The sequence below is a fragment of the Ursus americanus genome, chromosome 31, assembly GCF_024610735.1.
Source record: "Ursus americanus isolate L20-20 chromosome 31, mUrsAme1.1.p, whole genome shotgun sequence".
Taxonomy (NCBI): Eukaryota; Metazoa; Chordata; class Mammalia; order Carnivora; family Ursidae; genus Ursus; species Ursus americanus.
This window is the reverse complement of record NC_142157.1, coordinates 7595304-7608983: the sequence shown is the minus strand read 5'-3', so window position 1 is coordinate 7608983 and position 13680 is coordinate 7595304. Positions and strand designations below refer to the sequence as shown.

The 13680-nt window shown below is 35.9% G+C and overlaps 1 protein-coding gene across 1 annotated transcript in view; it reads left to right on the top strand.

Annotated features, from left to right (window-relative positions):
- The window catches only part of CCDC7 (coiled-coil domain containing 7), a 337092-nt gene that overhangs the window by 48341 nt on the left and 275071 nt on the right, over positions 1–13680 (top strand). The window contains exon 9 of the mRNA XM_087857885.1: positions 12075–12150. Coding sequence (XP_087714011.1) covers positions 12075–12150 — 76 coding nt within the window. The remainder of the gene's footprint in view (positions 1–12074; positions 12151–13680) is intronic.

Genomic DNA, 13680 nt, shown 5'->3' with positions numbered 1-13680 from the left:
TTTCTTGGGATGAGAAATTTTAAGATCTACTCTCTTAGCAACTTTCAAATATGCAATATAGCATTATTATTTTTTTTTTAAAGATTTTATTTATTCATTTGAGAGAGAGAGAGAGACAGCCAGCGAGAGAGGAAACACAAGCAGGGAGAGAGGGAGAGGAAGAAGCAGGCTTCCAGCGGAGGAGCCTGATGCGGTGCTCCATCCCAGAATGCCGGGATCACGCCCTGAGCCGAAGGCAAATGCTTAACGACTGAGCCACCCAGGCGCCCCTGCAATATAGCATTATTAACTCTAGATGCCATTCTGTACATTACATTCCATGACTTATTTATTTTATAACTGGGAGTTTGTATCTTTTGACCTTCTTCACCCATTTTGCCCACCCCACTTCCACCCCCTATGTCTAGGAGCCACCAATCTGTTCTCTGTATTCACGAGCTAACTTTTTCCATGGCCACTGCCTCAGTCCCTGGGCTCCTTTGGTATAGATCTGCTGTCTCAGTATTGTTCAGTTTTACTTGTATACACTTTTTTTTCTGTTAAAAGTACCCCTTTTCATCTTACCAGACAAACTTTATTCTCTTCTCTTCCTTTTCTCTAAATTCTATTTGATACCATAGCCTAATCAACAAGACAAAAGCTACCTTTGTATTCTACTCTGCTTTTATACCACTATTTAATTTTGATGTTGCTTCATTTCATAATTAATAGAATTAACTTTTTTAAAAAAATTTATTTATCTATCTATCTATCTATCTATCTATCTATCTATCTATCTATCTATCATCTATCAGAGAGAGAGAGAACATGCACGAGCAGGGGGAGCGGCAGGCAGAGGGAGATGCAGGCTCCCCACTAAACAAGGAGCTGGATGCGGGACTTGATCCCGAGACTCTGGGATCATGACCTGAGCTCAAGGCAGATGTTTAGCCAACTGAGGCACCTATGGAATTAATTTTTTTAGAGCAGTTTTAGATTTATAGAAAAATTGAGCAGAAAGTACAGAGTTCCTATATATCCATTCTCTGCCTCCTACTTTCTGCACAGTGTTTTATTAACATTTTGCATTAATGTGCTACCTGTGTTAAAATTGATGAACCAATATTGATATATTATTACCTAAACTCTGTAGTTTACATAGGGTTCAATCTTTGTGCTATAGAGCTCTATGGGTTTTGACAAATGTATAATGTCATGTATCCACCTTTATAGTATCATACAGAAGAGTTTCACTGTTTTGAATCCCATGTTCAACCTATTCATTTGTCCCTCCATCCACTTGAGTCCTTGGCAATCATTGATCTTTTTGATATCTCTATAGTATTGCCCTTCCAAGAATGTTATATATTTGGATTCATACAGTCTTTCTTTTACTTAGCAATATGCATTTAAGGTTTCTGCTTAATGATTTTTGTGGTTTTATAGCTAATTTCTTTTTATTACTAAATAATAATCCATTGTGTGCATGTATCATAGTTTGTTTAATCAATTTATCTATTGAAAGACATCTTGGTTGCTTCTAATTTTTTGCAATTACAGAATAGCTACAGCAAACTTAGGTTTTTCGTGTGGACATGTTTTTCAACTGATTTGGGTAAATATCAAGGAAGGCAATTGCTGGATCATATAGTAAATGTATGTTTAGTTTTGTAAGAAACTGCCAAACTGTTTTGCAAATGGGCTTCATCATTTCGTATTCCTACCAACAATGAGAAAAAGAATTCCTGTTGCTCTATATCTTTGTCAACATTTGGTGTTGTCAGAATTTTGGATTTTAGCCATTCTAAATGTTATTTAGTGGTATCTCATTGTTTTAATTTGTAATATCTGATGTTGAGAATCTTTTCATATTTTTTTGCCATCTTTGGTGACGTATTTGTTCAGATATTTTACCCATTTTTAATTGGGTTATTTGCTTTCTTGTTGTTGAGATTTAAGTGTTCTTTGTGTATTGTGGACATAAGCCCTTTGTCAGATAATTGCAAAGGGTTTCTTTCAGTCTCTGGATTCTCTTTTCATTCTTTTAATGGTACCGTTTGTAGAATGGAAGTTTTAAATTTTAATGAAATTGAAATTACTAGTTTTTTCTTTCATGGATTGTGCTTTTGTTGTATCTAAAAGTCATCTTCAAACCTAATGTAATCTAGATTTTCTCTTATATTATCTTCTAGAAGTTTTATATTTTTGGATTTTGTATTTAAATCTATGATCCATTTTGAGTTAATTGAACCCATCCCCACATCCACCTCCCCTCTGGTAACAGTTTGTTCTGTATAGTTAAGAGTCTGTTTCTTGGTTTTCTCTCTTTTTCCCCCCCATGATGGTTGGTTTTGTTTGTTGAAATCATATTTCTCTGACAGACTTATTTTGCTTAGTATAATAGTCTCTAGCTCCATCCATGTCATTGTAAATGGCAAGATTTCATTTTTTTTCATGGCTGAGAAATACTCTATTGTATATATTTCTCTATTTTTATCTAACTATCATCATCTATCATCTATTATCTATCATCTATACTCTATCATCTATCTATCATCTATCTATCATCATCTATCATCTGTCTCTATCTATCTATCTATCTATCTATCTCATCTATTTACTACATATTCTTTATCCATTTATCAGTGAATGAGCATTTGGGCTCTTTCCATGATTTGGCTATTGGTTGATAATCAAGGTGTATGTATCCCTTTGAATTAGTATTTTTGTATTCTTTGGGTAAATACCAGTGGTGCAATTGCTGGATCATAAGGTAGTTCTATTTTTAACTTTTTGAAGAACCTCCATACTGTCTTCCAGAGTGGCTGCACCAGTTTGCATTCCCACCAACAGTGCAAGAGGGTTCCTCTTTCTCTGTATCCTTGCCAACACCTGTTGTTTGCTGTGTTGTTAATTTTAGCCATTCTAACAGGTGTGGGATGATATCTCATTGTAGTTTTGGTTTGCATTTCCCTGATGATGAGTGGTGTTGAGCATGTTTTTATGTGTCTTTGGAAAAACACCTATTCATGTCTTTTACCCATTTGTTAACTGGATTATTTGTCTTTTTGGGTGTTGAGTCTTGTAAGTTCTTTATATATTTTGGATACTAACCCTTCATCTAAGAAGCCATTTGCAAATATCCTCTCCAATTCCAAAGGTTACCTTTTAGTTTTGTTGATTGTTTCCTTCACCGTGCAGAAGCTTTTAATTTTGATGGAGCCCCAGTAGTTTATTTTTGCTTTTGTTTCCCTTCGCTCAGGAGACATGTCTTGTAAGAAGTTGCTACAGCTGATGTCATAGAGGTTACTCCCTGTATCTCCTCTAGGATTTTAATGGCTTCCTCTCTAACATTTAGTATTGGAAGAATAAATATTGTTAAAATGTCTATATTACCCAAAGCAATCTACAGATTTAATGCAATTCCTATCAAAATACCAATAGCCTTTTTCACAGAGCTAGAACAAACAATCCTAAAATTTGTATGGAACCGCAAAAGATCCCAAATAGCTAAAGCAATCTTGAAAGAGAAAAGCAAAGCTGGAGACATCACAATTCCTGACTTCGAGTTACATTACAAAGCTGTCGTGATCCAAACAGTATGGTGCTGGCACAAGAATAGACCTATAGATCAATGGAACAGAATAGAAAACCCAGAAATGAACCCACAACTATGTGGTCAATTAATCTTCAACAAAGCAGGAAATAATATCCAATGGAAAAAAGACAGTCTTCTCAACAAATGTGTTGGGAAAACTGGACAGCCACATGCAGCAGAATGAAACTGGACTACTTTATTATACTATATACAAAAATAAACTCAAAATCAAACATTTTCTTAACTTGGTGTTTTCATTACATGAAAATAGCTTATATCACCATTTTTAAGTTTTTATTAATTTGTTTTTGCAGTGTTTTATAGTTTTTGAAAAAAGTTATTGTAAAGTTTCATTAAATTTATCTGTAGGAAGCTCATCTTTTTGGATACTAGTGAAAATAAAATTTGAGAAAACATAACATATTCAAAAATTCACTCCCTGTCATTAAACACCTACATATGAAAGGCAAAAGTAAAAATATTTTCTTGGATGATTTAAGAGAATATCCTCATTACTATGTGGTAAGAAAATGATTTTTAAAACCAGACATAAAAGTACCAGTCATAAGGGATAAGTATGATAAAGTTAACTATGTTAAAATTAAAATTTTCTGTTTGCCAATACATACTATCAGGAAATCAGAAATAAATCAGAGTGGAAAAAGAGATTTTTGAATACCTAAAACTGTCAAATGATTAGTATACAAAAGACATAAAGAACTATTTTAAATCCAGAAAAAAGGACAATTATTTCAATAAAAGCAGACAAAAAAAAAAAAAAAAAAAAGAAAGAAAGAAAAGAAAAGATATTTAACCAAAGAAGGAATCCAAATAGCCAGTAAGACTGAATAATCAAGGAATTGCAAATTCACTGCAGTGGGAAACTCTTTCATACCTCTCAGATTGTCAAATTAAAAAGTGTGACAATAAGTATTAACAAGGGTATATACCAACAGGAACTCCTCATATGTACACTGAGTGAGGTGTACATTGGCACACTTTGTTTTTTAAAAATTATTTATTTTTGCAAGAGAGAGCGCACACGCGCACAAGTTGGGGATGGGCAGAGGGAGAAGTCTCTCTGGCTGAGTGGGGAGCCCCATGTGGGACTCAATCCCAGGATCCTGGGATCATGACCTGAGCCGAAGGCGATGCTTAATTGACTGAGCCACCAAGGTGCCTGGCACAATTACTTTGAAAAATAGCTGTTCTTTATCTAAGTTATGGATTGCATACCCTTAAACTCTTTTTTCACAGCTTTGTTGATATATAATTGACATATATAAGTTTAAGGTGGTCAAAATTATTTGATATGTATATGTTGCAAAATGCCTACTACAATAAGGGTAGTTTATTCATCTTGTGTCTCATGTAATTACCATTTTGTTGTTGGTGTTGTTATGGTGAGAACATTAAAGTTCTACTCTTATAGCAGCTTTCAAGTATATAATACAGTACTAACCATAGTCACCATGTTGTACATTTGATTTCCAGAACTTATTCATATTATAATTGAAAATGTATACCCTTTGACCAACACCTCTCCATTTCCCCCATGCTACAGCTCCTGGAAACCACTATTCTACTCCGTTTCTTTTTCAATATTTTTAGATTCCATGTGTAAGTGAGAGCATATAGTATTTGTTTTTCTCTTTCTGACTTATTTCACTTAGTACAATGTCCTCAATGTCCATCTGTGTTGTCACAAGTGGTAGGATTTCCTTTTTTATGGCTGGATAATACTCCATTTTATGTATATGTGTATACATATATGTATACATTTATATATATGTGTGTGTATCAATCACATTTTCTTTATTCATTTTTTAGATTGTTTCCATGTCTTGGCTATTGTATTGTAAATAATGCTGCAGTGGATGTGGGAGAGCAGCTATTTCCTTGAGGCAGTGACTTCATTTTCTTTATATATTTACCCAGAAATGGGATTGCTGGATCATACAGTATTTCTATTTTAAATTTTTTGAGGAACCTCCATACTGTTTTCCACAGTGGCAGTGCCGCTTCACATTCCCAGCAACAGTGCACCAGGGTTTCTTTTTCTCCACATCTCATCAACAGCTGTTATCTCTTGTCTTTTAGATAATAGCCATTCTAACAGGTGTGAGATGATTTCTTATTGTTGTTTTGATTTACATTTCCCTGATGGTTAGTGTTGTTGAGCACATTTTCATGTATCTATTGGCTCTTTGTATGCCTTCTTTGGAAAAATGTCTATTCAGGTCCTCTGTCCATTTTTAATTGGATTTAAAAATATGTATTTGGATATTAACTTATCAGACATATGGTTTGGAAATATTTTCCTCATTCCATAGCATGCTTTTTTATTTTGTTGATTTTGTCATTTGCTATGCAGAAACTTTTTAGTTTGATGTAGTCCCACTTTTTCTTGTTGTTCCTTATTTATTTCATTGTGTCTTCATTGTGTTCTTCAACTCCAAAATTTCTATTTTTTAAATGATTTCTATCTTTTTGTTTACCTTCTCGTTTTCTCTTGTATTACTTCCTCTATGTCATGAAATTGTTTATCTGTATCCTCTTGTAGGTCTCTGAGCATCTTCAGAAAAATTATATTGAATTATTTGTTGGGCAAGTCCTGTATCTTTATTTCTTTGGGGCCGATTACTGGAGATTTATTGTATTCCTTTTGTGGAATCATGTTTCCCTGATTCTCTGTGATCCCTATATCATTGCATAGTTGACTGCACATTTGAAGAAGCAGTTGCCTCTTTTAGGCTTTATAGACTAACTTCAGTAAGGAAAGATCTTCAACTGCAGGTGGGGGGATGCTGGAGTGTGCCATGACCCTACGGTCTAGTGCCAAGTATGGGGGGGCATGTGGCAGAACTAGTCTGGAGGTATTGTGAATTGTTGGGTCAGGCTATCGTAGTCCACAGCATCAACAACTGCACGGTCCATGGCAAATATTATAGAGTCTGCAGAGACTTCAGAGGCTGTTGACGTCTTCAGCATTGTTTCCAGGTTCAGCTACAAGGGACCAGGGCAAACATTGGTGTGGCCAGAGCTGGTGTACACACTCTTGGCTGAAGGCCAGCAGGAGGTGTGTGTGTAGTGGCAGTGGCCAGTTGTAAACACATATGTAGTGGTGTGGTCCAGGGAAGACAGCAAGGGCTGAGGCCAATTATGGGCACACAGACAGCTTGGGGAACCTGGCTGTCTGTGTGTGCCGCTGTGGCTTCTGGGTTTTGCTACAGGCACACAGCAGTGGAGGCTGGTAATGGGCCAGGGGTGTGCAGTGGTGCACAGTGACAGAAGACAGGGGCCTGTTCTGGGCCTGCAAACAGCTGCGGGGATCTGGCTGCTGGCAGCGCTCTTCTGTGACTGCCTAGTCTCCCTCTTGGCATGCACATGACAGTAGAAGCTGGTGATGGGTTGAGCTGGAAGCATGCAGGTGTACAACTGGAGGGGTTAGCCCTGAGTGAGCGCATGGTGGTGTTAGCTATGGGGACCTAGGCTGGTGTTTTGCACTTGCACAGCCACAGAGTCTTGGGCTGGCTGCTGGTGTGGCTCTTGGGCTCCAGTGGTGGTGGTGGTGGTGGTGGTGGTGGTGGTGGTGGTGGTGGTGGTGTGTGTATGTATGTATGTGATGGGGATTAGGAAGGGACCAGGCAACTGACATCAGCCAATGAAAATAGCTGTGGGACAAAACCCAGTGAAATTTGCAGGGTGTTCTCAGTGGCTGTGCTGGCCATTGGTTTCTTTAGTGATGGAAGCTGCTGAGGTCATCTGTGGAGCAGGTCACAGGGAACGATAGTGACTCAGGCTCTGTGGCTGATACTGGTAGCACCTGTGCTTCCTTGTTCCTAGCTGTATTTATATATGTCAGCCTTACCTGTTTCGGGGTGGGATGAAACCTAAGGAGATCCTTTATAGAGTGGAGGAAAGCCTAGGTGAGCTGGTTGCTGACCCCCCCCTCTTTCTTTCTTCTTCTTTTTTCTATTTTTTTTTTTGTTTCTCTTCTTTTCTCTTCTTTACTTTTCTTTTTTCTTTTCTTTTCTTTTCTTTTCTTTTCTTTTCTTTTCTTTTCTTTTCTTTTCTTTTCTTTTCTTTTCTTGTTTTTCTTTTCTTCTTTACCAGCCAGGGGAACTCTTTCTAGCTGGGGAGTTCCAGTTTGGTGCTAAGTAATGATGGCTTGGGGGATCGGATGGTGCAGGCACAAAGAAGCTTTTCTTCCTTTCATTTTTATGCAGTTATTTTTAAGTTTTTTTTTTTTTATTTTATTTCAGTGTGTGGCTAAAGTTTTTTAAGTGGAATTTGGAGCTCTACCTGAGTTGTTTCATTCATGGACAGCTGTTTAGTGGTTGATCTTTGTAGAGGGATGGAAGCTGGGGTCTCCTACTCTGCAATTTTGGTGATGTCCTTAAACTCTTGTCCATATGCTCTGGGATACATGTACAAGTATTTTCATACCAAGTTTTTTTTTGTTTGCTTTTTTTTTTTTTTTTGTAATAGCCCCCAAATCGAAGATCCCAAATATTTGTAGAGTGGAGTGGATAAACAAATTGTGGCCTATTCATGCAATGGAAAGTCATACCATAATAAAAATATTTGAAATGGCTACTCATAACACCATTAATTTTTCAAATGTAATATTGATTGAAAGAAACAAGTCATAAATACAGGGAGAATTTTCTTTTGTAAAAAATTAAAAGCTAGGGAAACTTAAACTATGTTGATTAAGGATATTAACAAAGGTGGAAAAGATATAAAAATGAGAAAAAAAAGGGATAATAGGCTGAAAGAAAGGTTGTGATGGGGGGGGACACATAAAGAGCCTCTGGGATATTGGCAATTCCAGGTACTATGTTGTTGACCTTGAGTGGTGGTTGTGTGGATACTTGCTTTGTAGTTATTCATTAAATGGTAATTATATTTTTATGTATGACTCAGTAAATATGCCAAAGCTCATGATTATAAAATATAAAATAAAACTAAGGGGATTAATTTATATTGAGACTTTTAAAGAATGAAGTAAAGCCCAGAGACTATAAAAGAAAAAATCAATAGATTTGACTAAGTATAAAAATTCTGTACATTTGAAACAATCTATAAATATTAGTAAATAAATAATAACAGACTAGAGGATATTTGTTACATATTATATCTAGTATTAATTGGCCCCTACAAATGAATAATAAAAAGTCAAACAATTCAGTAGAAAAATGGACATATGAACAGGCATTTCACAGAAGCAGAAATAAAAATATCCAAAAACAAATGAAATGAGGTTTTACTTGATTAGTGATCATGGAAATGAAAATTACTTATAAGACATATTGAAGTGAACATTAATAACAACTAATATTGGTGACCATATGGAGAAAAACTCTGTCATACTTCGTTGGTTTGAATGAAAATTGTTCTCAAATTTATGGAGCTCACTATAGTAATATCTATAAAAGTAGAAATGTGCATACCTTAACAACACATTTACTTTTAGGAATTTGTCTCAACAGAGATACTGGCATGATGTATTAGCAGTTTTAATGGACATATAGTATTCTATTTTATGGTTATGTCATAATTTCTAATTCTCCCATAGATGCTCATATAGATAATTTCTATATTTGTTTCCATAGGAAGTAATACTCTTAGTATATTTGTATAAGCAAAAACACGGAAACAACATGCATTTTAGGACTGACTAAATGAATTATGGTCCATTTGTAGCAATGGAATGTTGCATAGCTTTTAAAAAGAATAACTTTATGTAAACTGCTTAGAAACATTTTCCTTGACATTTAAGAGAATGAAGCAAGATAAAAGCATTTTATATACGTTTTTATCCCATTTTTGTAATCCATCTATGTACACGAATCCTACACAGATTAGCTGTTTCTTAGACCTCTTCCAAAGAGGAAAAAAAAAACCTGTCAATTGAGAAGTAATATGCATTAATTATTAATAATTTTTATCAGTTAATTAATAAAATGCTGCAGCTTCTATAAAAGAGATAAAAGAGGTTCACATTCCCCCCAGTATGCAGCTAAATCTCCGTTTCCCATGCTAACTACTTCAAAATTACTTCATAGGCCACTTTGGTAACCAGGGGTATTCTTCTCAGGAAGAGGATCTTCACCAGAACATTTCAGTAAGAATAAGAAATGGGGGCACCTGGCTGGCTCAGTCAGTAGCATGTGGCTCTTGATTTCAAGGTTGTGAGTTTGAGCCCTACATTAGGTGTAGAGATTACTTAAAAATAAAAAAATCTTAAAAAGAATGGGTTTCCCGATCTCTTTTATTTTTTGGTTTTCACGTTATTCATAATGAGAACTTGAGGAAGAACAATTGGTTGATTCCTCAAACTATTCCACCTGGTAACAGAAGTAAAATGTTTCCATCTACACATTCTATGATACTGAGTTGAAATTCCTAAATTAGTAGCATCATAGATGGAGGCCTGTGTTAGTCAGTTTGGGCTGCTATAACAAAATATGACAGATTGGGTGGCATACACAACAAATTTATTTCTCACAATTCTGAATGCTGGGAAGTCTGATATCGGGGTTCCAGCATTGTCAAGCTCTGGTGAGAACCTTCTTCCTGGTTTGCAGATTATCCTCAAATGATGGAAAATAGGGAAAGGAAGTTGTCTCACTCCTGTCTTTTGTATCTCATGTGCCTAATGATTTAATTGCCTCTCAAAGGCCCCATCTCCAAGTACCAACATATTGGTGAATATTGATCCATAGCACGGCCTTTTCTCCTTTCTGTGACCTGCACTTTCAAATTGTGACAGAAATAACAGTTGATGTTCTTTGTAATCCTTTACTAAATCCAAGGCATAATTTTAAATCATGCCCTATGCTATTATCAAATTAATCTTAAAATGATATGGTATAATATTTAATTTATTTATTTATAAGACTAACTTTTGAGAGAGAGAGTGTGTGAGCGTGGGGGGGAGGGGCAGAAGGAGAGGGAGAAACAGGCTTCTGCCTGAGCGGGGACCCTGATGCAGGGCTCTATCCCAAGATCCCAAGATCATGACCTGAGCCGAAGGCAGACACTTAACTAACTGAGCCACTCAGGCACCTCATATTTTATCCATTTTAAATATTCTCTCTTGCCTATAAAAAATTCTAAATTTGATTTTTCTAAAAGTGACTTCTTTTAACATACATTTTGAATTTTTAAGGAGTATTTACTGTCCTAGAACAAAGCCTCTGGTTTACTTGGTTTCTTTATATACTTATTTTATTTTTTAAAAGATTTTATTTATTAATTAGAGAGAGCATGAGCGAGGGGAAGGGGCAGAGGGAGAGAGAGAATCTCAAGCAGACTCCCTGCCACCCAGGGAGCCCGACTCAGGGCTTGATCTCACGACCCATGAGATCATGAGTACTTGACTTATTTGGTTCCCTTGATATATGTTGCACATTTCTGCTTTTCCTGTCTTTACGTATGATTTTGCCTATTTCTTTCTAATAAAAGCCTACCCATTCTTTAAGGCTTAGCTGATTTTTATCTTCTTCCTTTCCCTTCTCAGCACCTAAACATTTATTATATTTCTCTGTACCACTATTTTGACATGTGGAATAGAAAAAAATACAATTGATATATAGGAACTGTGCACAGCTTCCATGTTATTTAACATTATCTTTTTACACTTCATGTTTGGTTTATCTTGCAGCAAACTTAGTGAAGTTTGTCTTCTCTCATATACTTTTTGTGTTACAGGATTGAAGAATCTTATGTTATTACCCTGAGAGTTCATTGATTACTATGGATTCTCATTATGTGGTTTCCTTTTTTTAAATTATTTTTTAAAGATTTTATTTATTAGCCAGAGAGAGAGAGAGTGAGAGCACAAGCAGGGCGAGTGGCAGGCAGAGGTAGAAGCAGGCTCCCCACTGAGCAAGAAGCCCGATGTGGGACTTGATCCCAGGACTCTGGGATCATGACCTGAGCTGAAGGCAGACACTTAAACCGACTGAGCCACCCAGGCATCCCTATGTGGGTTTCCTTTTAAGTAGCATTTTAGTTAACCTTTTGGGTTATTTGATTCAGGTGGAAAACTTAACAGAATTGTTAGCATCTTCCCATAGACTTTATTGACTTAGCAACAGCAACTTTTCTCTTAGCATCTTAGAGTCCTTTTATATATGATGTTATAAGGAGGTCACACACACTGACCTCAATCCAGTTTTGTCACTTACTAGATGCATAGTTTTGATCAAGTTATAGAACCTCTCTGAGACTCTATTTATTTGAAAATGGTGACAATATCTTCTTTTTGGGTTATTTTGAGGATTCAGAGAATTGTGAAGTAGCATAGTGATATAACAGGAATTTAATAAAGTGGTAGCTCTATTTATCATAAGCATTTGTTCCTTGAGTACTGTCTCCTTGTTATGTTCATCGAGTTCTCATACATACAGTAGTGAGGTACATCAGCATAGAGGTATAACTAGCCATTTGTAATACCTTTAAATTTTTTCCCTTTTTTTTGTGATAGAAACTGCTTATTCATTGATGAATCGATTGAATGTCATGTTGAAAATATTTGAAAAACAGTCAAATATGTTGGAGAGGTAAGCTTTTAAAATAACTCCTTTTCCTCATTATGAAAATGAGTAGACATCTATTTTAGAAAAATTGGAAACATAAATAAGCACACTGTTAAAAAAATTTAGTGTTCTTATGTCAATTTTCGTGATATGTGTAATTTTAAAATTGTAACCATGCAGAATATAAAATTGTACAGCCACAATGGAAAACAGTATGTCAGTTTCTCAACAAATTAAAAATGTAATTACCATATGATCCAGTAATTTCATTTCTGATTAGATACCCTGCAAAATTGAAATCAGGGTCTCAAAGATATTTATACACCCATGTTTACTGAAGCCTTATTTACAGTAGCAAAGGGTGGAAACAACTCGAGTGACCAAAAACAGATAAACAGATAAAGAAAATGTGATACATACATACAATGGGATATTATTTAGTCTTAAAAAGGAAGGAAATTCTGACATATGCTACAAGTTGAATGAACCTTAAGGATATTATGCTAAGTAAAATAAACCAGTCACAAGAACACAAAGTTATATGATTTCACTTCTATGAGGTACCTAGAATAGTCACTGTGGATTACCCACAGTTCTTTCAGGTGACTAAGGTTAAATTAGTTACAAAACTTGTATGTTGAAAAAGCATGTCTTGTAGAATGAAATCACAAATCAACTTTTATTTGGACACTTTCAGTTCATTTACATTTGCTAATCGAAGCTTATTTTCCCCCTGCTCCTGGATAAAAACTAGGGTAAACCATGACTTTTTTGATCACTCTCAGATAATAATTAATTTAAATTTAATTTAGAAGCATTGTCCTTAATTGGAAAATTAAAATTCCCTGTCAAATATTATAGTCAATATTTTAATTTTTATTCTAAGTCAAGACTTCTTGGGGTGCGTGGGTGGCTCAGTCGGTTAAGTGTCTGCCTTTGGCTCAGGTCATGATCCCAGAGTCCTGAGATCAAGTCCCATGTGGGGTCCCTGTTCAGCAAAGGGCCTGCTTTTCCCTCTCCCTCGGCCTGCCACTTTGCCTACTTGTGTTCTCTATCTCTCTGTCAAATAAATAAATAAAATCTTAAAAAGAAAAAAAGACTTCTCTCCTTTTCCTCCCACCCAATATACCAGCTGGAAACTGCTAGGGGTTATGACTGACTTTTCTCTTTCATTACCTCCTTTCCAAGTATCTAGTTGTAGTTTCTGTTCTCCATGTCTTTGGGAAGACAGGGAATAAAGAAAAGTCAGGTATACAGGAAAAGTCTTACTTGACTGTCACTGGCTTCCTTCTCCATAACTACAGATAACACCCAATTTTCTAAGTATTCTTAAAATGCCTCTCACTAGGCTTGTGATCAGGGCAAGCATATCCTCCTCTCCCTTAAGGGTTTGTATGTGGCTCAGGGCACCCAATAGCTCTCTGCAGAGAAATACTCTTAAGTCTTCTCTCCTGACCCTTTTATATTGTCCATATCAATGAAAGGTTTTAATGCTCTTTCTTGGCTGCCTGCTTTTTTTTTGAAGTGCTAATGGCCATCTGCCTCACCCATTAC